The 27,264-nt window shown below is 36.9% G+C and overlaps 1 protein-coding gene across 1 annotated transcript; it reads left to right on the top strand.

Annotated features, from left to right (window-relative positions):
* The first annotated feature begins 1,161 nt into the window (after positions 1 to 1,161).
* On the top strand, positions 1,162 to 25,887 carry GCG (glucagon). The gene is made up of 7 exons (XM_034432957.2): positions 1,162 to 1,245; positions 7,068 to 7,171; positions 7,535 to 7,696; positions 15,204 to 15,257; positions 19,749 to 19,886; positions 23,391 to 23,534; positions 25,370 to 25,887. The coding sequence occupies exons 2-7, from the start codon at positions 7,077 to 7,079 to the stop codon at positions 25,392 to 25,394; spliced, it is 618 nt and encodes a 205-aa protein (XP_034288848.1). The 5' UTR covers positions 1,162 to 1,245; positions 7,068 to 7,076; the 3' UTR covers positions 25,395 to 25,887.
* Positions 25,888 to 27,264: the final 1,377 nt, after the last annotated feature.

Raw genomic sequence — 27,264 nt, 5'->3', positions numbered from 1 at the left:
TCTGACTTCAGATCAGGAGTGGGCTGCTGGGGGTTCACAGGGATTCGGAAGAACCTCTAGCTAAGATTCTGTGCAGTTCAGAGAACCCCCAAATCCCACTCCTGGCTGGCCCCAGCCAGCCCGCCCTTCCCCTCCCCTCCCAGGAGTCTCAACACAGCCTGTTTTGGATGTTGGTAAGTGCAGGGTGCATGTGGAGGCTTAGGGAGGGTGAAAAATGGGCCTAGCGGAAGTTTGGGAAGCTTAGAAACAGGCCCATTTCTGGCCTCCAGAGGGCCTCCGGAGCCTGGGGAGGCCGTTTTCGCCCTCCTGGAGGCTCAAGGAAACCTTCTGGAGCCTGAGGAAGGCAAAAACGCCCCCCTCCTGCCGTGGTGGAGGAGGTTGGCTAGGCCACGCCCACCACAGCCACTGCCATCCAGCAACCAGGCAGAGAACCCCTTGCTAAAATTTATGAAGCCCACCCTTGTTTCAGATAGGAAGAAATTTGCTCAGAATTCAGTTGAAAGTGTATCCTTTGAAACCCAAGTAATATTTGATGCTAAAAATGAAATCCATGATGTAGTCCAGATGGATGGAAAGGGACAATTGTCACTGAATGGCAGCTCCTGAGTCCTTAAACTATTGTGCCTGCTTCCTGAAGCTGCCAGGACTGTCCTTAAATTTTCAGGACTGCTGTACTCCAATCTAGGCAAGGATCACTATATCAAAGTTTCTCTAAGGGCATCATGAGCACTATTACGCCTCTTGTTAAAAGCTGAACGGGGACAGGATTGTACCTCTAGAATTACTATGATAAAATAAACAGTATACTTAAATAGGTTTTATTTGGAAAGCAATCGTAATACTTTGTTTCTTGGCTACTTGACTCCCACAATGGATCACTCCAGTATCACTAGGATAGATAATTTTTTTGACAGTGAGCTCTCGTGGCCTTTCCTCTAACGGTAGATCATATGTCGACACTGATGTCAAAGTAAACAGAATAAATGTGTGAAATCAGTTGTAAAAAATTGTCGAATGGCAAACAACAGGATTTGTTCATTTGATTTTTTTTTTTCCAAATTGAGTAAACTGTCAGCAATGATGCAGTCTCCTAAGTGCTTACTGGAGCTGAACACTATATATGAGGCTGTGTAAGAAAGCTAGAAGGCAATTGTTTTAGGATTCTCCAGGGTTCCAGAAGTTGCCAAAGGAAGAGAAACCGTTCTGCCTTCCTTGCTTCTTCATAGCCTTTCCAAGCATCCAAAGGTAAGAGTAGATGGAGAGCTAGAGTATCAGTTTGGTGACCAAAGAGTCATTTTTAAGGGCTTAGCAGGCACCAACAGGTTGCCTTTGAATATCGGCACATCGACATTTGTGTTTTTGGAGACAGAATCAGGGAGCTGTTTTCTTGATCATTAGCAATGATTGAGCAATGGATTGCAAAATTGTTTAAAATTCCATTTTATTTGAAAAGAATAGAAAAAGGTTCACATTGGAGAGGTTGTGGACATATTGGGAAGTCTGGTGTACCAAACAGAATACAAAGAAAGATAAATTAATTCTTACTGTGATTTTTAAAAAAAGTCGTTGTAAACCCAATGTTTTACTTGTCAAAATGTACTCCTTCTCTTTAAAAACAATAAATGTGGGCTCCTCTATAAAACTCACCTCTTTTTTTAAAAAAAAAAAATACTATTTTTTTTTAATGCTGCTTTTATAAGTCAAACAAAAAGCCCAGAGTATTCTGGACCGAAATTAAGTATTGGTCAATGATATTAGCTTCCAGGAAGAATTATATATGCAAGGAGAGTCCAATATTTTAAATTTATTTCCAAACTACAGGCTGATTTATGTTAAGCATGCAAACTGTCACTCAGTCTAGAAATGAACAAGGATGTTTCCTGCCACTATTATTATTATTATTTATTGGTTAATCTTTAGTGAGATTCACAGCCTTTGAGGCTGGTTAATAGCTCAGCAGCTCGAGTCCTAACCAAGGACCTAGGAACTGTTAAGGTATCGTCGGAGGATGTAAGCTGTTCCGAGTAAGGTGGTTTTTTGTAGAGTCAAAATGTTCAAGTCCGGCAAATTTAGAATTTTTTATTATTATTATTATTATTATTATTATTATTATTATTATTATTATTATTATTATTATTATTATTATTATTATTATTATAGAAGGAGATCCTGCCAAATACTGATCAACACCAGTGATGCTTAGATTATGTAAGGTTACATGGATGTTGAAACGTACTTTGCAACTTTTTATTTTTGCATTATTTGTTCTCCAGCTCGCAGCATTTTGTTTCAGTTTCACCTACAAAGTGCTTTGAATCAAGGTGACGGCGTGCATACGCTTTGCTAGCATATGCTATAAGAAAGTACTCTTCCCTAGAGAAATATTGTTGTTTTGATTTGGCAAAGTTCCCTTTTCAGAATAATGATTTCTCCTGAAAATCATTTGACACGACATTTGACACGAGTTTATTTTCAGAAAAGAATTCATATTTTTTATTTTATTTTTATTCATTTTTATATGCCGCCCTTCTCTGGAGACTCAGGGCGGCTTACAATGCGTTAAGCAATAGCCTTCATACTTTTGTATATTTTATACAAAGTCAGCTTATTGCCCCCACAAACCCGGTCCTCATTTTACCCACCTTAGAAAGGATGGAAGGCTGAGTCGACCTTGAGCCTGGTGAGAATTGAACTCGCAGTAATTGCAGGCAGCTGGATGTTAAATGCTGCCTTAGTAGGAGGCATTAGCCTCCTACGCCACTCAGGCTCCTTGTATGACCCTCGTACTTCAAAAAAAATATTGGTAAGGTGTATAGCAACTCTCCTGAAAACCGTGATCTATTAATGGATATTAGATTATATGAAACATCACTTTTGCTGTGCATCGGCTGTTTCAGTTTCAAATTCCAGTTTCAGTGGAATACATATGTGTAAGGGTAGAGCCTGTCATCTGGGAAAAGATTCTATTGAAATCACTAGGAATGGCAAAGAATGTATTTAGGTTGAAAGTGTTAATGTACTTAGAATCAAAGACTCTTGCTGAGATACTATAAGAGGCTTGGCTGATTTTGTTGTTGTAGACTAACACAGTCAACTTTCCATAAATTGTTGAAACAAGATATACTGATATGCAACATATATGCGTATATATATTAGATAAATAGATGGATAGATAGATAGATAGATAGATAGATAGATAGATAGATAGATAGATAGATAGACAGACAGACAGACTGACTGACAGACAGACAGACAGACAGACACAGACACATAATGTAAAGGTAGTCCTCGACTTACAATAGTTTGTTCAGTGCCCGTTCAAAGTTACAATAGCGCTGAAAAATGTGAGTTACAACTATTTTTCACAGTTACGACCTTTGCAGCATCCCCATGATCATGTGATCAAAATTCATATCCTTGGCAACTGGTTCATATTTATGACTGTTCTGTGTCCCAAGGTCATGTGATCGCCTTTTGCGACTTTCTGACGAGCAAAGTCAATGAGGAAGCCAGATTCACTTAATAACCATGTTACTAACGTATCAACTGCAGTGATTCACTTAACCAGAAAGAAAGAAAGAAAGGCTGTAAAATGAGGCTAAACTCACTTAGCAAATGGCTCACTTAACAACAGAAATGTTGGGCTCAATTGTCGTCGTACATCAATGACTACCTGTATATGCATACGTGTGTACACACCTACATACACATGTACAAATACACATACTAAGGATAGGCAAATTGTTGCTGTCCAGATGCAAGTACAACAGTCTTTTACGCTCAGCCTTAGCAGCTGCAACTGAAATGTCCAAATTTCTGGGTGACATTAGATTGTCTATTGCTTGGCAGTATGAAATGCAATCTATATTTTCTAGACAAGTAAATCAATTTAGAGATCTTGGATCTTATTTGGAAACACGTAACTTTCAGATCTGAACTGTGAATCACAATAAAATAATATATAAATTATATTAATTTATAATATTATATTATTTATAAATAAGTAATTATTGCAACCCTGATTCCAAGCAAAAATAACATGGACCCATTTCTTAAAAAATAAAGGTAGAAAAGATTCTTCTAGTATTTTTAATTTGCAATTTAGCTGTAATTGTCTGTCTTTAAAAATCTAACAGGTAAAACAGAATTATGCAACTCATTTCCTATTTAAAATGTTTCAACATTTCTTTTTCTCTGTGAAGAATTAAACAAAGATGTGCTCTCAATTAAAAAAACAATCTGAAGGGTATACTAATAGTAATTATGAATATAATTACATTATATTATGAATATAATTACAATCTGAAATTCCAAATGTTGACCTTACCAACAATAAGTACTAAGAAAAAAAAAGATAAATCAGATTTGAGGGGTAATAGCTAAACCGGTCTGCTCAATACACAATGTATTGAATAAAAATTGTTGGATATTCATAAACTCTAATCACACCAAGCTTTTTGAAGAACCAGAAAACATAAATGTAATCAATATAAATATCAGGTCATTTTTTTTTTTTAGTTCTCCAACTAGTTTAAATATGTATAGAACCGTAAGGACAGCTTTAGAGCCAATGCAATTTGGGATGGTTCATCTGAAATTTTCTATCTCTGTTAATGAGCATCAGTTGTCTGGTGTTGCTCAGGCAGACTTGTCTAACTTGGATGCCTGCTAAATATGTGAACTTCAACTCCCAGAATCCCCCAACCAGCATAATCATTGGTGAGCATTCTTGGAACTAAAGTCTACATCTGGAGAGCATCTGAGTTGGGGAAGGCAATTTTGAGATAGTCATAAAGTGTGATTTAATGCATTAGTTAGGCTATTCTTAGATTTAACAAGATTTCTGAGGCAGAGCAACAGAAACAGCTGTGGATAAAAGCAAGGTTTCTTTCTGAAAGCCAGTGGATGTTTTTCTGAGAGAATTGTAGTTTCTGTAGGGGTTATGTTGCATCTCTAGTGGCCTGAACAAGGGCCACTCATTTTCTTAAAATTGTCGTATTTTCTAACATTTCAGAAACAATAGATTAACTCCCATTCTGGTGTCATCTTGTCTTTACTATTTCAGGTAGCAGTTGGTACAGAATACATCTGGGTTTTTTTCCTCTTTATTTTTTAACAAATATTATATGATGAAATTACTTAGGCTAGTCAAGCCATTTCTGTTTTTATTATCTTGTCTGAGGATGACTGAAGATGTTATATTCCTTGTGTTTTAAGTGTAAGGAAACAATCTGGCATATTTTTATTTATTGTATTTAGAGACCACCCATATCCCTCATAGAATGACTCTGATTGGTATATATCTTTCCAGTTCCACTTTTACCCTTTTCTTTTTGCCATAGACTTCAAGACAAAAGAAAAACACATGATAATTGCATTCTATTTTAACCTTTCAAAAATCTAGAGGTGTGATTACTTTAAAAGATACTGAATTTCATGATGGCAGGGATATTGGATGAGTCAGGGACAACTCCGTACTTCCAGCCATTAGCCAGAAAATTCCAAATTCCTGCATGAAATGTTGATAAAATCATAATGTATACATGTGGATCTTGAGAACTGAGTTTCAATATATTTTCCCATATCTCCTGGATCTTTGATTTCTGAATACAATTATGAAGATTAACTTCTGCGGAGCTGCTGTGATATATAGGAAGGGTTCTAGATTTTTGGAGAAGGGAGGGAGGGAAGGAAGAAGAGAGAGAGAGAAAGAGAAAGAAAGAAAGAAAGAAAGAAAGAAAGAAAGAAAGAAAGAAAGAAAGAAAGAAAGAAAGAAAGAAATGCCATTTTATACAGAAACACTGGGAGGCAGCATTGCACCACTAAAGGACATCAGCAAATAAAACCAGAACCAACTGAAGGTGAGAAGAGAATGCGACCATTGATAGTAGTATGTGCAATGCATAATTTAGAAGTTAGTATATAAAATAAACAAGCAAAAAGTCGCAGCTAAGGTCCACTGAAATAAAAAAGCATAAATCAACCAGGCGTGATATACTCCAAGTTTTATTCCTTTTAATTTGATATTGATACAATCACCTCTTGTTAAGTTCTACTCCTTGTTGGCTGTGATCTGTAGAAGCTAGATAAGGTATTCGACTTTCAACAGGATATGAAAGATTTGTTTAGCATTTTACTGCTTGGTGGCAGAAGAAATGGAAATCAATGGTAAGAAGTTTTATTCCACACCAAGGCAGGCTAATGCTGAATTCCTAAATGCAGGGAAACTTCTCTAGTTGATTTTAGTGGTTTTGCAATGGTAATGCACTGCGTCCATTGTGAGTGGATTTTTTTCCTTGATATTATAATATTTGGAACCCGCTGTCAAGTTAGTTACTTAATCTAGTTGGGTTTCCCTCACACACATGCACACTTTTTTCTTAATCGTTAGCTATGTTGGCTGATAAAGAGTCCTTGGAAATTCAAAACAAACATGTTGCCTTAAGGTAATATTTTAAAAAGTTGGGTAGGAGCACTTTGCCTTGGGTTGTAACTGCCAAGACTGTAGAGTCTAGCATGGAGTCATGTGGTTGTGATTGTTGTCACTAAGGCTTAGCCAGTGGAAAGTACCAAGTCCCCAGCATCTTCAGTGAAAAGGATTTGTACAAGGGGTAGAAAGGAACGTTGGTTATCTGAGTATACAATATTGAGCTAGAAGAGATCTACCACAAGATTGTTTCCTATTCAGTGTGATTGGTTTCACTGCACTAACATATTGTTCGAATCAACCTTAAATGGCTTGAAGTCAGGTGGATCACTTTTATATACAAAAAACTCCCTTTTCTGACCTTTTGATCCCTTAATTCAGGATAGAACCAAGGCAACTGAATGGAGCTGAGCATTTACTGGCTGGATGCCCTTCCTGACACCACACAGAGTTCACAGCAGATATTTTTTCTTTGTGCCCTAGGAGAGAAATATCCACCACTACCTAGGATTGAACTCTCAACCTTCCAAGTAGGAGGCAAGCATCTTCACCGCTAGGCCACCACACCACTCTCACCTTTACATACAAATGGGATTGAAATATGTTGGGTTGACTATGTTTCCTCCTTCCTTGTCTACAGGTAGCAGAAATGAAAGGACTTTGGTGCTTCGTTGCTGGATTGCTTTTAATGATTGCTCAGAGCAGCTGGCAAAGCCCTCTTCAAGAGACAGAAGAGAAAGCCAGGTAAATGTCATATTTTTTTAAAATTCAATAGAAACCCAAATGTGGACAATGGATTGTTCTTGTATTGGAGGGGAGACAGAAATGGAAATACTTTTAAAAGACTAATGCTTTTTTTCCCTACCTCTGAAAACTGGATAAGTCAACAACATGTCAAGTTATTAATGCTTTCCATAGTTCTTATTGTTGTCTAAACAGCATCTATTTTTCCTGTTACTCAGTAGTAATTAGGCGACTAATGACCCTTTCTAATAGCAGTTATTTTTAGAATGCATCTATATCTTCGAAGGAGGTCGATACACCGTGCAGCACCTTTCAAATGTGCAATCTTCAGTGCAATTAATTTGTTACAAACCACACTTATAGATCATTCAAAGCTTCCCAGGCTGAACCATTAGATGACCCTAGACAGCTGAATGAAGTGAAACGTCACTCACAAGGTACATTCACCAGCGATTACAGCAAGTACTTGGACACCAGACGAGCTCAAGATTTTGTACAGTGGCTAATGAACACTAAAAGAAGCGGGTAAGCAAAATGAATGCCCAACCTCAACCCCTTACAAACTACTTCACTGGGAAATAAATTCACACAAAGTACTTGATCACATATAAACTCAAAGAAAGGCATGATGAAATATATGGACAGATACTCTAGCTTATTAAGTTTATGCATAAGATTCACAGAACTTAAGCAAGACTTAAGAGCTTTACTGTTCATCCATCCATTCATCCATCTGTCCATCCAAAGTCTTCCATCAAGCCAGCTCATCCATCTATTCATCTATCCATTCATTCTAACTTTGCAACCTATCCTTCTGGGTTCAGGTTAAATAGAGACATTTTTCATATATTGGAGTTATCTCAGGAACTGTTTCTTCATATGACCACTTTCTCATTCTCTAGCCTAAGATTTGAATATTGGGCATATTTCGATTAATATAATTAATTAACATAATTAATTAATGGAGGATTATGAGCATTCACTAAAATGAATGGGGATTATGCAACAGTGACTACTTTCCATATGTGCAACTTCCATATAAAAGAAGAGGACATAAATAAGAAAATATCCTGATGGTCATATCCTCTGTTCACTAGCCTTAGTAAAGGTATTCCCATTTTTGTGGGGCATAGTGTGTCTCCTTGATGACGTGAAATGAAATTTAGATAGACAAGGCCTCATACTGGCTGTAAAATTTGTATGTATGAATGTGTGTGTGTGTGTGTGTGTGTGTGTGTGTGTGTGTGTGTGTGTGTATTCAAATTTTACAGATATACTGCTCAAAAAAATAAAGGGAACATAAGCAGAAGACATCCGAGATCTGAATGAATGAAATAGCCTTATTAAATGCTTTGTTCTTTACATACAGTAGTTTATACACTGCTCAAACAACTAAAGGGAACACAAAACTACTGTATGTAATGAACAAAGTATTTAATAAGACTATTTCATTCATTCAGATCTCGGATGTCTTCTGCTTGTGTTCCCTTTATTTTTTTGAACAGTGTATATATACTACATACATACATACATACATACATACATACATACATACATACATACAAACATGCATACATATTTATATATATGGGGAGAGAGATAATCTCTCCCCTGGCTCAAGCTGATGAAGGGAGGAGAACCTGTGGCTCAGAGGTTAATACTGCCTAACATGCAGGCAGCCCAAGTTTGAATCCAAGTAAGGTTATGGCTAGCTGATGAGAGCTAAATAGCTTGAAATAGATCCATACTAGTTTCCCTTTATTCCTTTATCAGCAAAATATAAATTTGGTATAAAATGGTTTGTTGTGAATGCGACTGCTTGAGAGTTCCTGGATTGGAGCTGAAAGGCAAAAGGGATGCAGTATGCTCCCTCCCACATGCTGGGGTAGACCAGGTGCCTTGATAGAAAAACACTTTTTATATATATGTATATATATATGTACGTACATATATACGTACATATATATGTACGTTTTTATATATATGCATATATATATGTACGTATATATATCCCAAAATTTCCATTGTTAAGCAAGACACTTCTTAAGTGAGTTTTTCCCCATTTTATGACCTTTCTTGCCATATTTGTTAAGTGAATCACTACAGTTGTTAACTTAGTAACATAGCTATTAGATGAATCTGGCTTCCCCATTGTCTTTGCTTGTCAGAAGGCCACAAAACGTGTCACACAACCCTGGGACACATCATAAATACATGGCAGTTGCCAAAAAGTCCAGATTTTGATTATATGACCATGGGGATGCTGCAATGGTCATAAATGTGAAAAAGGTCATAAATCACTTTTTGAAGTGCCGTTGTAACTTCAAAACGGTCACTAAACGAATGGTTATAGGTCGAGAACTACCTGTATAGGCTTCAAAAGACCCATGTGATTCATGGGTGCAAATCATGTGATGTTAGCACAGCTTTTCCAACTTCGGTCTCCCATGTGTTCAACTTTATCTCCCATAGACCTCTATTAGTACTATTCAGAGTGGAGTGTTACAGAATCTGAAGTCCAAATCTTCTAGAAGCTTAGTAAAGACTTTACCTGTTTGAAGGATGGCTATACTATATAGATTCTGACAGAAGCATCACTGATTCTTAATCCAAACACTTCACTGTTGGCATGTACCAGAAGAACTTACTCTTTAGCTTTACATACCTTAAGACCAAATACAGCAGCTCAAATTGTTCAGCTTCTCTTTTAGATTTAGGGTTCATTGTTACATTAGGGTTTAAAGTTGATGTCAATTCCATTTCAAGTAATTTACAGATTTGTTACTTTAAAGCCATGAACTCCCACTCAGTTTAGTTTTGCTAGAGTCTGAAGCAAAATGTAATTGTAATCCCATAAAATATAATTTTGTAATCAGTACATCCAAAATTTTAACTGCAAAATTTTTATATAAAATCATACAGATTTATACATTCCACAGATTTTTATCTTCAAGTAACAATATACTGTACCAGAAGACATTGCATTCAGAGTTACATATACAAACATACACCAATACTGTACATTCAACTGCAAATTAAAAGCATTTAATAACCCTCCTGGTTCAAAGGCTTAACTATTCTGCTATGTTCTTCTCCCATAAAGCCAAGTAGATTTTAAGGGGATCCTTTAACTCTGTCACTGTCAGACTTCATACCAGACGTGATGCTAAATCTTTCCAAGACCTGAACTCTTATGTTCAGGGGAGTTGGCTTCTTGGCAGAAATCTTATCTCTAGCAGCATGATTAGTTTCTTTACTGTAGGCAAAAATGAAGCTACGTCCAGAGTAAGTGGGTGTACTTGCTTTGTATATATATACACAAAGCAAGTACACGTATATATACATATATGCTCCCGTATACGTAATTGCACCTATCTATAGGTCAGTCCTTCAGGGTTAAAATGCTAGATTTTTCCTCTCATTTTTCCAATTCAGTGGATATTGTTCTCTTTACCACTATCAAGAGATACTGGGCTACGTTGATCTAACAATTCTTGTAAACTTGGGAAGCTTCTAGTTCACCTTTCTACCTAGAGTTTAGAAACAGAATTTTTAGAAGACATAGTATTGCCACTATGAATAGCATTCTTTGATACCATTAGCCAAATCGGCTGTGATTTTAATCAATCTCTGGTAAAAGAAAAAATCCAAAAGAAGAATTTCTTTGATCTCTCCTAAGTTTTATAGTATTACATTCCATCGGATGTTCTGCAGTTGAAATATTGAAGGTTGGTGGAGTCCATTTTCTTATATCATGTACCTAAGTTTAGTTGCCATGACTTAAAAACAAACAATTTTTGCCATTTTTCTGTATTAGGGAATTGGACGTCATCTTCTTGGTATTTAATCAGTCTTTTCTCCAATTTCCTCGATGCTACTGTGACATTTTGGAATTATAGCAACAAAAACTACTGCACAATAGATTTTTATGAAAGCAGTATAACATTGGCAGTTTTATTTTTCAGCCCATTTCCTAATGATCTCTAACACAAAATTCACATTTTTCACAGCTTTTTCACAGCTTGCTAAGACATAATTTAGCCTGTACAGTCTCTTCTATAATGGCTTTTCTTAGAGCATGAAAATTCGCCAAGTGTGCTGCGTGGGTGTATTCTGTTTAGGGAAGAACTGGTGAGTGTGAAGATAAAATTAAAACACCTTTTCCCAGCTTTGCAATATCCTTTTTGAGGTGAAGTGGCTAGAACTGTGCATAATATTGCAAGTATGGCATTGCAAATGTATATTGGCAGTATGATACTTGAAGTTAAAATTTTGAGATGGTCCTTAATACAGACTATATCATTTCCCAATTTTCACATGCTGATTAATTTCAACATCCTTTTCCTGGTCAATATCATTCCCTAATGATAATGTAGATAGATTGAATATTTTTACTTCATATCACAATGGGGCTGTGTACTATAGTCATATTTGCTATTTTAATGCCTATTGTTCCAATCTGGTAGATCTTTCTTTTTTTTTTCAGAGTTCAGTATGTTGACTCTTATTTTACACATGCCCATATATGCACGCAGATATACACTTCCCAATAGTTTAAAACCACTGTCCTAAAATGTACTTTAAAATCTATCTACTAACAGACGTATAGCAGAAAAAGAAGTCTTAATAAAACTATTTCTGAAAAAGTATCATTTTAAACAACTGATTGAAAAAGCTTTCCAGATGTTCTAACTCAAATGTAGGCTCAATTTGGTAACCTGCTAGAGTTTAAATAGAAGACAATTGGATTAACTGTTTATTGTCCTCAAGCAGAACAAGGTATGTATAAAAAATATACTGGAATATAATGACATAGTACAGTGTTGTGATACAATCAAGAAAAACTGAATGTTGTCATATTGTAGGATTGACTTTCCAGTCTTTAAAATGGAGCCAGTTTATATGTCTACCTCAAGATATGGTCTTTCTCCCAAAAGAAAGTTCTATTAAACCAGAACACTAAACACTCAAAGGTGCTTTTTCACCTGGACTGTTTTTCCATGTGGAAGAAGAAGAAGAAGAAGTTTGCTTCTTGTCCAAGAAGCTTCTTAGATGAGAAGCAAAATGTCTTCTTCCTCCTCAAGGAAAAAGCAATCCAGTTGCCTCTTGAAAAAACACCTTTGAGACAATGGCTGCTTAGAATTTTGAGCAGGTCCATTTTTAATCAGCTGCTAAATGACTCTATAACCGGAGATATCCTACACTGAATTAAGACTGCGTGTAAAGTGTTTATTCTATCACCGAACTCTGACAAATCTTATTTCTGCTTGTATACATGCAGAAAGGCCTTGAAATCTAACACTACGTACAACGATTTAGAGTCAGCTAATTTTCCTTCTAGTTCTCACCCAACAGTATTTTAGTTTTGTTTTGTTTAATCTGCTCTGCTTGTAGACAGCATACAAGGTTCTTGTGCAACTCGACTGCCCAGTATGAACTACAATATGATGTATAGATCCATGATGATTGATCTTATCTGAGCAGTTTAGAATCAAAATTCCCTAGCATACAGTCTGAGGAGCTCTTGTGGTGGAGTATATTACTAGAACCGAGAATAATGTGCAACTCCCAAAATGAAACGTACAGTTTGTGGATTTTAATTTTATTAATCATCTCTTCCAATGCTTGTTTCATTCGCCATTTCTAATGCTGACAGTCAAAGTAATTTGGTACTTTACTGTCTGACTCATCAGTATTTGGGTCATTGTGACCAAATACTTCATCCTCTATTGTTTTTCCATTGTTGTGTATATTATTTTGCTTCTTTTATGTCTTCTCTCAGTTTCAATAATGTAATTGTTTCATCTCAATGCCTTAATTAGATGTTGCTTTAAAAATGTTCTTTGAGTTTCCCTAAGTCAAATTTCTTACAGTTGTCTATTGACCACATAGACTTGTCTATGCAATTTTTAGTGGCAACAGGAAGAAAGTGATTGAGCATTATCAATTAATTAAATTAGGCTGAATTATTAAAAACCGCCCTGAGTCTTCGGAGAGGGGCAGCATATAAATTGAATTAATTAAATTAAATTAAAGGTTGTCATTGTGGCTGAATTGATTATTGGGATCTCCTTGCCATCATTCTGTACCAGGTCTCTGCAACCTAGTACCCTCCAGGTATGAGGGACTATGGTTTCTAGCCGCATGTCCAGAGACAAATGTGGACAGATTCCCAGTAAATAGTTCTGAGTTCCCAGCATGTTCTTGGTGAAAAATTGAAAGGATTCCTCTTGAATAAAATATAGACCAATTACACAGACCAGGTACATCAAATCTGTTGCCTTTCAGATGTTTTGGGCTTCAATTCCTATTTGCCCCAGCCAGAACTGGGAATTGTAGTTTGAAACATCAAGAAGACAGTGAATTGTTTTCCCTTAACTTTAATTGTTGACTTGATCCCGGGACACTTATTTCTTTTGCAAGTAAATAAAAAAAATACATGAAACTGAGGGTACCAAATGCCTAAGAATGGAATTGATGGGGGTGGGGGTTATAACTGTGATTTGATGGTAAGGATTTCCTAATCAAGTAGGAGAGATAAGATTATATTGTCCCTTTTGAGTGGATCATGAAATAGGCAGTTAATAGTCTTTTCCTTGATATGTTTCTTTGCAGTAATCCACAACAAGATGAGTGGATGTTTAGGACCAATTATTTGGTTTTAAGGATTACCGTATTTTTCGGAGTATAAGATGCACCAGAGTATAAAACGCACCTACCTTTTTTGGTGAGGAAAAGAAGAAAAAGAAATCTCCCTCTGCCTCTGCTCAATTTTGCCTCCTTGCAGCAAACAGCAAACAGCAAACAGCCTGTTTTACTTTCATTTTCGTTTTCAGCATAGCTTGATTAGCACAAGGAAAAAAAAATCTGCTCCAGCAGTTTACCTCTTTGCAGCAAGCAGCAAAGCCCTGTGCAAAACAGTTGAGAGCAAATCAGCTGAGAGTCAGGAGGCCGATCCAATCAACTTGTGCTAATTAGACTGTTCTGAAGCTGAAAGGAGCTGTTTTTTCTTGCTGTCTGCTTGCAAGGAGGTAACTTGCTGCAAGGCAGAGGCTAAGGGATGGGCAGGGCTATATTCAGTGTATAAGATGCACCTAAATTTTCACCCCCTTTTAGTGGGGGGGAAAGGTGCGTCTTATACTCTGAAAAATACGGTAATTATAGGAGAAATTTGAACTTTCATAGGAAAGAAGCTCTGTTCAAACTGATTCACAGAACGAACATTTCCTGTTTGGCTATTTATTTATTTTTGATACTTTCCAGCACTCCGTGTTCATTCAATATGGATCATTCCTGTAAGAAATCTTTACAATATAGAGAGAAATGGTTGCAAACAAAGCTTCAACCTATGAACAGGACAATCAGTTCACGAAAGGTTGTTCAAGACTTGATCATTGCCACCAGGCTGGAAAAATGATTGACTGTGAACTTGAGCAATTATATAAGTACTAGTTCATAATAAATCCATTTATTCACGCTTGTTGCAGAAGGCACTTTTGAATTGTGAAATAATGAATAACTCAATAACAAGTCACATATGAGCAACTGAACAGGTCTACAAATGGAAACAAGTGTTTCTTCAGACAGAAAGTGATTTAATTCTTTGATTCAAAATTTAGGTTTTGTCAATTTTGGAATTTTTCTTGGATATTTTCTGTATTCTAGAGAGTAAATTCTAGAGAAGTAATACTCTAGAGAAGGGGGAATTAAAGTTCTTATATATTGGGGGGTTTTGTAGCTGATCTAATCTAGGAAAAAAACTTTATAAGACTGAATACCCTTAGCCACAGGATAGATTAATTGAGCAATTAAGTTTACTCCAAGCATAAATATTGTAGCTAATAAAACACAAAATATTTACAATCTGTCTGGAATTAAATACAGAAGTGATAGGCTTCATATATGGGGTTCTTGTCCAAAAATTATTCCTGTCATTTCAGTATCACAGAAATGTTTAATTAAGGATATTGTGTGGTTTTTTTTCTACTTGTGTAAATGCCATTTTAATAACTGTGATGGGTCTCTGCCACAGACAACAAGGACTTGAAGACAGAGAGAAAGAAAATTTCCTGGATCAGCTCGCAAGGTATTTTCAGCTAAAATACATTGTGAAATACAGGCGATGCAGCAAAAATAGATCGTAAGCTGACTTGACTGGATCATTTTTTAATATTTGCCTTAATTGCAAATACAGTAGCACATTCCTTAAAATGTTGGCCTTATTTCAGAGATGTTTGCAGCACACTGGTGCACATGAAGCAAATGAGCCGTTGCCAGCTCAGATGCTGGCAGTTGCATTATGCTGTCGGGGAAAAAAGAGGGCATCTGGACAGAAATTATCTCAATGGTTGATTGCATTGCCTAAGTTAGTGACACTATTGATGAGCATGTATTTGTTTTATTCATTTATTATAAGCATTTTTATCCCTTTTCAAACACGTGAATCTAAATAGCTTAAATAACACACACACACACATGCACATACAGATCAAATAAATTCCATTGACTCATACTTCAGGCAAAACATATGATTGTTACAGCCAAAGTTACTTTATACAATCTAGCACGGTGTAATCTAGTCTGATCAACAGTGGTTCCTCAGGGCAGCATCCTTCAACAAGTTGCCCTCCAGTTGACTTGGATTAACTCCCAATTTCTAGCAAGTATTAGCAAGTAGATGTTAGGAATTGAATCCCATTATCTCAGGAGTCCTAGGCAGTGAAAAACAGTTTTATACTCTGTGTTTTGTGCTTAGTTAGTTAGTTAGTTAGTTAGTTAGTTAGTTAATAAAGGTAGCCCTCTCAACAGCCACTGCGAATTCTGTATGAGCTAAATAAGATTTTCTCCAGCCAAGTAATAGGAAAATGCAAAAACTGGCATCTAGACCAAGCCTTTCTCTCTCTCCCTCAGTTCTTCACTTGGCACATTTATTCTTGTGGCTCAAGAAAATGTAACAAAGGACATTAATTGGATGCCATGCCACCCCAGTATTCTATTGAAGTCCAGTGTGAGGGCTTGGTGGCATTAAGATTGTGGAGAAGGAAGAAAAACAAAAGGCAGAGAAAGGCTGGAGTCACTTCCAATGAGAGAATGGTTCCTCCCACCTCATCCACAACCCCTAAACTCTGCAGAAGTTCAGTGTTGTAATGAACAGAAGTTTTGCCATTGGTATTTGAGGCATATGTCAGCTGAATGTCAATCACTTCCAATGTCAAGGAGGGTGTACAATTATGGCTTTGACCCGAAAGGGATAGCTAAGCCCCATCTGTACTCTGCATCTGGAATCTCTTGCATTCAAGCATATACTCCACATGTGAGGTAACTCCCTTCCTGGCCCATATTCCAAATTACCGAATATTATATTGTGGACACAGGTAAGTTAAATTGGCGTCAACAACCATCTGCACATTTGTTTTGCAAATATGTTCTTTCAAAAGATCACAGCATATGGGCTATATGGCACATGATGCAGAGGCAAATGCTGGAAGTTTGCAAAGCCTCTGCTTCTTATTCATGTGTGCATACTGTGCGGAACAATAACTGTGACCCCAAGATACATCTGCATAAGCATTTCTTTCAATTTAAAATGGTTGTATTTGGTGAGCATGTAATGTGTGAAGGAATGCTTTGTCAACATTTCACAGCGCTTTATACAGGCTTACATCAAAACATCCCAACAAAATATACATGAAAAAGAAACGAATTATACTCTATATCAGGAATGTCAAACTCTATTTCATTGAGGGCCGCATCAGGGTTGTGTTTGACCTCAGGGGAGGGGGGAGGGGGGAAGTGTGGCCAGGGTGGGTGTGGCCAGCTCAACATCACTCGTGTTGAGGGCGCCTGTGGTGACCCGAGCGCTCTGCTAGTGAAAACAGGCTCCCATGCTCCGTTTTCGGCTGCGATGGCCTCCTGCAACCATCTGCCAGTGAAAATGGAGCTTGGGAGGATTGTATGCGGCCCTTCTGAGCTGTTTTCACTGGCAAAGGACTGGACCATGGGCCAGTCCTTCACTGTTTCCAGGGTGGCCCCACAGGCCAGATCTAAGCATCCCATGGGCTGGATCTGACCCCTGGGCCTTGAGTTTGACACCCCTTCTCTATATGAATTAAATGCATATATACCCATCTTTTCTGTCTCTCCCTCTCACCACCCCGCCATTTATATAAAAAAGAATACTTGTGTGTGTGTGTGTGTATGTATGTATGTATGTATATATATATATATATATATATATATATATATATATATATATATATATATATATATATATATATATATATGTATATATATCTCACTGTGAGGTAAAAGGTAAAAGGAAAGGGGCCCTAATACACTGTTTGAGTGAGACCTGACATCATAATCCATCTTTTTTAAAAAACAAACAAACAACCCATACACGTTAAGCAGGAATTATTTTATTAATAAGGTAAAATAAAGGTAAAGGAGTCTCTGCGGATTTTACTCCGGCTAGTCGTTACCGACTCGAAGGGGCGGTGCTCATTTCCATTTCAAGTTGCTAAGCGAGATGGTTGTTAAGTGAATGTTGCCCCATTTCTTGCCACAGTTTTCAAGTGAGTCACAGCAGTTGTTAAGTTAGTGACACAGTTGCTAAGTGAATCTGGCTTCCCCATTGATTTTGCTTGTCAGAAAGTCACAAAAGATGATCACATGGGGCACTGCGACCATCATAAATATGCGTCGGTGGCCAAGCTTCCGAATTTTGATCATGTGACCATGGGGATGTTGCAATGGTCGTAAGTGTGAAAACCAGTCATAAGTCACTTTTTTTCAGTGCCGTTGTACTGAAAAGAATCTGTTGTATGTCGAGGACTACCTGTATACCTTTCTCATGTAAGTTGTTCTAACCTGAAGCCTTATTAAGCTTCATCAGGGGAAAAAAATGATAGTGCTTCCATTTGTCAATTGAAAAACAGGTCTTATTTTGGACAACTGTATGCCAAGGCCATAAATTAGCCTAAGTCAAAGTCTGCAAACAGATCCAGATGGGTACATGTGTTTGAGTTATAAACAATATCTGATGACACACATGATTTCTTAACAAGTTACTCATTCATTGCTCCCGTGATAAGTTTGCCAAGTTAGATATTAGAGAATACCTATATAAAGTGAGCCTACTGTGACTTATGAATAATGTGCTTGGGGGTTTCTTTATCAGAGTCCTTCAGTTGAGCTTTTATTCTGTAATGCATCTTCCTTTTACATGCCTGGAGAAAGTTTTGCCAGGCACCTCGAGATATTTTTGGGTAGTCAAACAAACTTAACAAAGCAAATAGAATGTGATTTGTCAGAGAGTCGTGTATCATTTCACTGCGAAGTACACAATCCCTTGGTTATGAGTCTGTTCGGAAAAGCCAAAAATAAATAAATAAATAAAATATTGTAAGCTTGTAAAATAAGCTTTTGGAAGGAGCGAAACCCATTTCAGGAACCTTGTCAATGAAGGCATCTAAGGACATATTGAGAGCTGCAGGGGACAGAATTGCTCTCACTGCAGTAAATGGTACCCATTCTCTTTTCCATATAGAATAGTTTTTATGTGGGTTGCAAAGAAAGAGTACCCAGAAAGATTGTTTGGGGGTAATGCATAAAAGATGAAATGATGAAATATGATGCCATCCCTCATCTTCTCTGACAGATAACAGATAACAGATTAACAGAGTTGGAAGGGACCTTATAGGTCATCTAGTCCAACCCCCCGCTCAAGCAGGAGACCCTACACCATTTCTGACAAATGGCAGTCCAATCTTTTCTTGAAAGACTCAAGTGCTGAAGCTCCCACCACTTCCGAAGGCAAGCCGTTCCATTGGTTGATTGGTTCTCACTGTCAGAAAGTTCCTCCTCATTTCTAGATTGAATCTCTCCTTGGTCGGTTTCCATCCATTATTCCTTGTCTGGCCTTCAGGTGCTTTGGAAAACAGATTGACCCCCTCCTCTCTGTGGCAGCCCCTCAAATATTGGAACACTGCTATCATGTCTCCCCTGGTCCTTCTCTTCACTAGACTAGCCATGTCCAGTTCCTGTAACCGTTCTTCAAATGTTTTAGTCTCCAGTCCCCTAATCATCCTGGTTGCTCTCCTCTGCACTTTTTCTAGAGTCTCAACATCTTTTTTATAGATGACCAAAACTGGATGCAGTATTCTAGGTGTGGTCTTACTAAGGCTTTATAGAGTGGTATTAGTACCTTACTTGATCTTGATTGTATCCCTCTGTTAATGCTACTTAGGTTTGCGTTATAATCTATTTTTTTTTCTCCAGAAAGACATCCATCTTAACATCTGATTTCTCTTTTTCTCTCATCTTTGGTCTTGCCCTTTGGTATGGTAAACCTAAACCTGTTCCTAGTCTTAGTGATTGCTCAGAAACACCAGCCATTGGGGTATGTGTGGTCCAACAGACGTATCTTATTTCTTATTTCTTTCTCCTATTTCATCTTCACGCTACATTGCAAAGACATATTCAAACTAATCATATAGGGATCAATGGAAAAAAGATGTTGGGAAAGAAATGTGGGACTGAGGTAAGAGTCTAAACAAATAACTCTTCTTTTTTTTAGTAATGGACTTGCCCGGCGTCACGCTGAATACGAGAGACATGCTGACGGCACCTATACCAGTGACATCAGCTCTTACTTGGAAGGTCAAGCAGCTAAAGAGTTCATTGCTTGGTTAGTGAACGGGCGAGGAAGAAGAGAGTAAGAAACCATCTGTTGCTACTATTGTTAAAAAAAAATGTCTTAGCTTTGGGGAGTTTTTGCCAATCAAATTTCAGTGGAGCTGCAATGTATTTTCCTTCCTTTGCTTGCTGTATTTCATACTTCACTTTTGAAATTAAAGATGTTCTGCGGGCATGAAATGATTCTAAATGCCCATTAAAATGCAGGTCTTAGATTTACTGTGGTGTTACATATATGAATAGGTCAAAATTCTCCATAAGGCCAAGTCATACAGAAGACCAATGGAATTCTCTTTCTTTTTTATCTGATATTTTTCCTTATTTTTATAATTATCGGATCTGTTACCCCAAATCTCTCACAAGGTCTTTGATTACTTTCCAGCATCCTGCTTTTTTCCTAATGTGTTTGTTTGCTTCCCAAAGTTTGTGCATATTGCTCCTCCCTGAACTTCTTCTTCTTTCCCTCAAGTATCCTAAGAAGTTGCTATGAAGCTCATTATCACACTGTCAGTCTCTTTCCACTCCTTTTAATGTTTTCTTTTTACCTTCCCACTCTCATTCTGCAGTATATTGAATATTTACCCCTACCCAGCCTCAAAGCATCCCATAACTTTAGATTGCCAACACCTCTGTCAGTAACCTGTACTCCATCACTAACCACCTACATCGTGTTCTCACCATCTTCACGAAAACAACCTCCCCTTCTTTTTTTGCTCCTTGGATCGTTATACCTACTGCTGACTCGAATCGATCTTTCTTGGCAACTGAACATTTGGAACAACATTTTTCTGGCTTCAATCCCTCCAGCCCACCAATCCCACTCACCACAGTCTCCACCACACACACACACACACACACACACACACAGAGAGAGAGAGAGAGAGAGAGAGAGAGAGAGAGAGAGAGAGAGAGAGAGAGAGAGAGAGAGAGAGAGAGAACACCTTGCTTGAAGAGCCTGACCATTGAACATCAACTCTTCTTTGTACTTCTTTACACCTTTAGACTGTGAGCTCTCTGGAGCAAGACTTCCCATACCTTCTCTTTTGACCTCACTTCTTCATGTCTACAATTGTAAAAGCACCGTGCATGTCACTGGCACTCTATAAAATTTTATTATTATCACCGTCATCAGCATAATAAAATAAATTCTGAGAGTCAACTATGTCTCTTGAAATTAAGGAGCAAAGCTGCGAAAAGATATTTCTGGAACACCTGATTAGGATAACCCAGTGGGCATCCTTTGAGAACATTTCTTAGAATAAGATTGGAGGAGGAGGAGGAGGAGGAGGGGGGGAGGGAGGGGGAGGAGGAGGAGGAGGAGGATAGAGGCTCCAAATGCATCTATTTATTTATTTTTTAATTAAAAATGAAGAAGCAATTTTGTGAGCGTCAGCAAAAGTTAGAGCTTTTGCTGTTTTATTTTGCTTGATATTGGAAATCAGTCCCCTTGATATATCAGTCCCCTTAATAAAGAGCAGCTATCCAGAAGTGACAGGCAATTACAAAACACTTAGACTTATATACTGCTTTCACAGTGCTTTACAGCCCTCTCTAAACGATTTACAGAGTCAGCATATTGCCTCCAACCATCTGGGTCCTCATTTTACTAACCTCAAGAAGGATGAAAGGCTGTGTCAATCTTGAGCTGGTCAGGATCGAACTGCTGGCACTGAGCCTGCAATATTGCATTCTAACCACTATGTCACCATGCCAACAACATCCTTATTTGTACTTCATTGTTGTTGTTTTTATTTTCCTTAGGGACACATCGCTGAGAAAAATAACTAAGCGTAGCACATATATAATTTATAATTGACCTCTTTTGTTTAATGAAAATAGTAAGATTTAGTAGAGGAAGTAAGAGAATGCTCGGAATACAAAGCTGTCTTCACTCTGAGTCCTAGAGGCAAAGGATTAGATTAGTGCCATGTATATTATTAGCATTACTACTCTTACTGGTATTGGCTCCTTTCGCACTGTTCGTATGTGTCCCATATTTTTAATTCACATCATTTCACGATAGCTTGGCAAATCTTTGAAATTAATCTTGTTCCTTTTGTGTTAATGAAATCCAAAATACAAATCTGATGAGAATAATCACATGTAGCTGTGTATTTCTGTGAAAAGGAACACTGTCTGTTAAAAGAAACATTCAGGTTCATAAGAGCAAATCAGGACTCTCTCCTTATATTTATCTTGCAGATCTTCAAAAGTATTTAGGAAACAATATAGCCGCATATTACAAATTCTCGGCAAAACCACTAGCATTATCCGATGTTGCTAATAGTAAGATGTATCTACGTATTTCCGTCTTCCCCAACTATTGTTTTTAATCTGAAGTTGGAAAAGATGTTGATGAATGGCTCAACTAGAAGAACATTTAATTGGAGAATTATGGTCTCTGTATAATTACTGTTTCCAAGAGTAATGCTAAAACTGTCAGACTCATAAAATATATTTTCTGTTACTGACTTATATAAGCAAGAACTTTTGTCACAAAATATTAATTCTGGTGCAATTCCTGGTATCACATGGGACTTATGATCCTGAGAAATGTTATTGGTTAATAATACTTTTAAAAATCAGGTTTTCTTATATCACACAGAGGTTCTTTACCGATAAGATAAATAACCTTGTCCTCTGAAAAGACAGCTTTCAGAGAATGAAGCAACATTTTAAAAGATATTCTGCAACAAAGTTCCCTGGTTGTTAATTGATCAGCACAGAATGTCCTCTCCCCATGATTATGCACCAAGTACAGATTACAATCTATAAAGTATTTATTACGAGTTAAAAGAAGAGTTATGGGTTTAAATGTTCCCCAGGTCAGCCAACAAGAATTAACTGTTGGAAGAAAAACATAGGATTCATAGGAGTCAATAGTGTCACTGCTTTCTTTCTAGTTAAGAATGGAAATACTAATCTCCAGAGGGAAGTTGATGACTTTAGTAGTAGCCAAGTATATACTGTATGTGTGTTGGGGGGGGGGGCTTGATATAAATTAACAATTCTGCTCAATCTGGGTTAGTTACAGCAAAAAATATTTTCATTTGAATGAAATAACTGGATGTGATCTGTAATCCCTTCTGTAAAATCATCTGGTCTTTAGCAATAGCACCTAGACTTATATACCGCTTCATAGTGCTTTACAGCCTTCTCTAAACAGTTTACAATGTCAGCATATTGCCCCCCAAAATCTGGGTCCTCATTTTAGTGACCTCAGAAGAATGGAAGGCTGAGTCAATCTTGAGCCAGTGAGAATCGAACTGCTAGCAGTCGGCAGAATTAGCCTGCATTCTAACCACTGCGCCACTGTAGGCTTAAAGTCCTTGAAGTGCATACAACATTTCTCTTTATTAATTATACTTTTTAAAAGAAGTAGATTTTGATAAATGAAATAGTAATCTAGAGATTATTTCACTGAAGGTTGGTTGTTAAGTATAAAAATCATATATTGAGGTCCTTTGACATCTATTTTTTAATAAAGTGTAAAGATATTATTTGTCCATTTTTCCCTTTTAAGATCCTCAGAAGGAGCCCATACAGGTGAAGATCTTGGTCGAAGACATGCAGATGGCACTTTCACCAGTGATTACAATAAACTCCTGGATGACATAGCTACCCAGGAATTCTTGAAGTGGCTGATTAACCAAAAAGTTACTCAGAGGTGCCTGAATTTTGACTAATTTTGGTTACTACTGTTCTTAGGTTGCCTTCTGGGGGAGAGAAATTTTTCATTTGTTTCCACTTGGCTGGTAGTATTACAATACTTTCTTAATAAGGTTGACTAATATAATATACTTAGTAATCCCTTTACATTACCCAGAGTCATGGTTATGAGATGGGTGGCAATAAAAATCTTTTAAATAAATAAACAAAACAGTAATCACTCTTATGTACATTGCTTAAAAGAGGCAGGGGTGTTCATTGGGGAGGTAAAAAATAATAATCCTCAATACAGTAGCCAGCATAATTGAAACTCCCATCTTGATATATTTTTTTAACTTGTCCCCACCCCTATAGTCCTGAACTGATGGCTCTTATTCTTTAAAAATGCTACTTTAAGAAGAGCACAGCTATTCTCCAGAAGCTTATCTGGATTCCATGTGTTTTCTTCTATCGTAGCTTCAAGCTACCGTCTGGTTTTTGCAAACCACCCTTTAAAAAAAAAAGCGTACAGTACATTAAAAAACAGTTGTCTTATTTTTGCATGAAAAGCTGTGATAGGAGTTTCTGGAAGAAAAAAAATGAAGAAACCATTAAGAACGCTTCTTGATATTCTGTGCATATTTTCTTTATTGCCTGGGTTTCTTTTTTCTCTATTAAGGTAAGGTCCCACTCCCCATGTTATTTTCACAATAGTCCTGTATATAGGTTAAGCTGAAAATTTATATGTGATCCAAAGTCACAGCATTATCTTCCCATTAAATGGAAATTTGTCCTGAATGGATACTTGATCTCAGATTTCTAAAAAATGATAATACCGTCTTATGATTAGATAGGAAAAAAAGTACTCTCCTTTTTCAGCCAAGAAAAACATTTCATCATGATTCATCGTTCAGGAAAGATATATCACCAAGAGGAGATATACAAGACCACATCCACCAATCTACATCCTTACTTGGCCGTAACATGCATCTCTTAGTCCACTCACTTAGCCTTATATATAGAGCAGGGGCTGGGCATTACACAAATGCATCTGGGAGTCTACAGCTAGGTTTTCAAACCATAGTTATTTTTTGCTATTGTTCTCTTGCAGAACAGTGTCACACTACCAGAGGCTTATACTACTGGTGTGCTATATACCAACACTAATATGTTAGCTGTTAGTAAACTTATTTTCTACAGCTTTTCGAATTCTCATTTTAAAGGCATCACCCTGTTAGCATAGCATTCTTTAATATTTCACTTGGTACTTCCAACTTGTGACAGACTATAGTGAAGTGGCTATTCCACAGAAAGGAAGGAGCACCCCCAAGGGAGGGGGTGAGACAAGAGATAGCAAAGCCCGGAGCTATATAGGAGACAGAGGAAGAGAGTGAAAATGGCCACTCCCTAGAATCTCCCAGGGTATAGCCATTAGAGTGAGAGTTGTAAACATTTACTCTGGCAAGATTCTGTCTATTTGATGTGAGCAAATAAAGAACTGACTTTTCGCTGGATTGTTCTATCTTATTTTTGTCTGAAAAAGTAAATTTGCTCAATTGCTATTATTTGCTATTATTACAAGTAACATTGATTATGGATAAAATTAATACAAGGTTACAACCTAACACTGCAAGTAGGACTTAACTTTGGCTACATTGTATGCATTATTTTTAGAATTCAATTTGGACAATTGTACATATACAAAATTGAAGAAACCATTACATTCTTATAAAAAGTGTTATCAACTACTACATTTTAATTGAAAAACTGTATGTATGTATCCCTTTACAGGAATTGTATAAATGTACTTAACACTGTGCTTGTCCTTAACTTTTTGTTCTGTTTTGATTCTAGGGACCTTCAGGGAGAGTACCAATAAGATGCAGTAAAAACGGCATCAAGATCTTCTCTGTATCCACTCTCAGCCACTGGATTTTATTTTTGAATTTTAATATTTTTTTCTCTGTATTCTAAAACCACAGATCTTGGCCTGCAATGAAATTAATTTCACTATTTTATCCTACTACAGAGGGATTTTAAAATGAATGTCTCCCTGTCAGCTGGAAATAACCAAAATCGCAATATTACTGGTCAAAATGTTTAGTTTTCAGATCTTTCTGAAACATCTTTAAGGAAGTTCTCAAAAGGGAGCCAAGCAAATGTGCTGGCAAGAGCTTTTATTTTTTTCCTAAAAAGATAATATGTATATGAAAATGATCCATCCAACCAATATAAACCAATATCAATTGCAAGGCTGGCAGTTAAAATTGTGGGGAAATGTCCTTCTTGAAACCTTTGTTATAAAAAGGCTCCATTTTCCAGACCATCAGTGAATAGCCTTGAATAAATGAATGAATAAATAAAACAAATTATACAGCTTTTTGGGCGTCCAACTTTTTTTTAAGCTGAACTTTTGCTGTCTCTTTTAAAAGTCCTATAAGAACATTGCATGTATAATAAAAACCCTTATCAAAATCTATTCTGTTCACTATTCTTGTTTTCAAGAATGATGAATTGACCCTTCTTTTGAGAACAACTCATTATTGTTAGTTACAGTCTTTCCACCCTGCTACCCTATGGAAAAGTTCCATAATTGCCAACCAAGTACAGACTGGGAATTATAAGAGTTGAAAACCAGCAACCTAAAAAAAGAGAAATCTACTCTTGAATTTGGCTGACATTTTAGGAGACAGATATTTTCGCACATGCATACACACACAAACACACATCTTATCAGATTGTGTTTACTTTACACTATAATGAACTTTAAAAGCCTTCCTTGTTGAAAAGCCACAAGTAGTTTTCTTCCATTTTATAGCCATAATGTGAGAGTCCCACGCATGCTACAATTAGTAAAAAGGGGCCCTTTTAATGATATGGTTTCAGACACTTAGGTGAGCAAGAATTAGTACCTAGCCATATTATATTTCATGTCCTTATCTTTATTTTTATGCCATAGAAAGTATTTTTTTTAAAAAGCAAGTTAGATTTTTAAACAATGTCTGTAGATAAAATCTTACAAAACAAAGACTTTTTAAAATGAAAAGCTTTTATACTAAAATGATATAGTAATCAGCCACAAAGACAGCTGTAAGCAGCACGTTTTAGCTGAGAAGAAAGAAGAGGAGGAGAAGAAGAGTTTTATTTCTGATGCTGGATTTAATTTCATTAAATTAAACTTTTCAGGATGGTGGGTAATAAAGAAGCATTTTCACAGGCAAAGCTAGGCAAAGTTAAGCACATCAGGAAACAGCCAGACGTATGTGGACATCTGCATTTAAAATCATGACGTTTTAAAAACATTAAACTCTGCCAGACTAGTGATCTCAATGTTTTTACAGCACTTCAGCTCTTCCACAAAATGAATTTACTGAGAAGCTTTCTCTAACCCAAGATGTTCTGGAAACAACTGTGCTACAATTATAGATCCCTGGTACAAACTCAACATTCTTAGCCTGACATCTGAAAAAAAATTGTTAGGGGAGGTGGGAACGAAAATTGTCTGAATCATACTTTCCTTTGCAAACTATGCAAAATTCAAAATAAATGCACTTCTTTAGAACTTGTGTCTGATAAAGTGATCATCATCCTGAGGAGAAATAAAGTCACCAGAGAGGGAAAAACCAGAAGGCGTATGCGATTCTGTCAATTTTCACCCAAACAATAAAAGGTTAGAAAGGTGACACCAAAAACTAAGAATGAAAGAAAAATTATGCTGCATTTATTTAAGAGATTGTTTGGTTCAGAAA

Source organism: Pantherophis guttatus, chromosome 1 (assembly GCF_059756535.1).
Source record: "Pantherophis guttatus breed Tessera chromosome 1, ASM5975653v1, whole genome shotgun sequence".
Taxonomy (NCBI): domain Eukaryota; kingdom Metazoa; phylum Chordata; class Lepidosauria; order Squamata; family Colubridae; genus Pantherophis; species Pantherophis guttatus.
This window is presented reverse-complemented; position numbering and strand designations above follow the sequence as displayed.

Coding starts and splice junctions, on each gene's coding strand:
- GCG (XM_034432957.2), top strand. CDS start 7,077: ATGAAAGGACTTTGGTGCTTCGTTGCTGGATTGCTTTTAATGATTGCT. Junction 7,697..15,203: donor ATGAACACTAAAAGAAGCGG/GTAAGCAAAATG, acceptor TCTCTGCCACAG/ACAACAAGGACTTGAAGACA. Junction 15,258..19,748: donor TTCCTGGATCAGCTCGCAAG/GTATTTTCAGCT, acceptor TCTTTTTTTTAG/TAATGGACTTGCCCGGCGTC.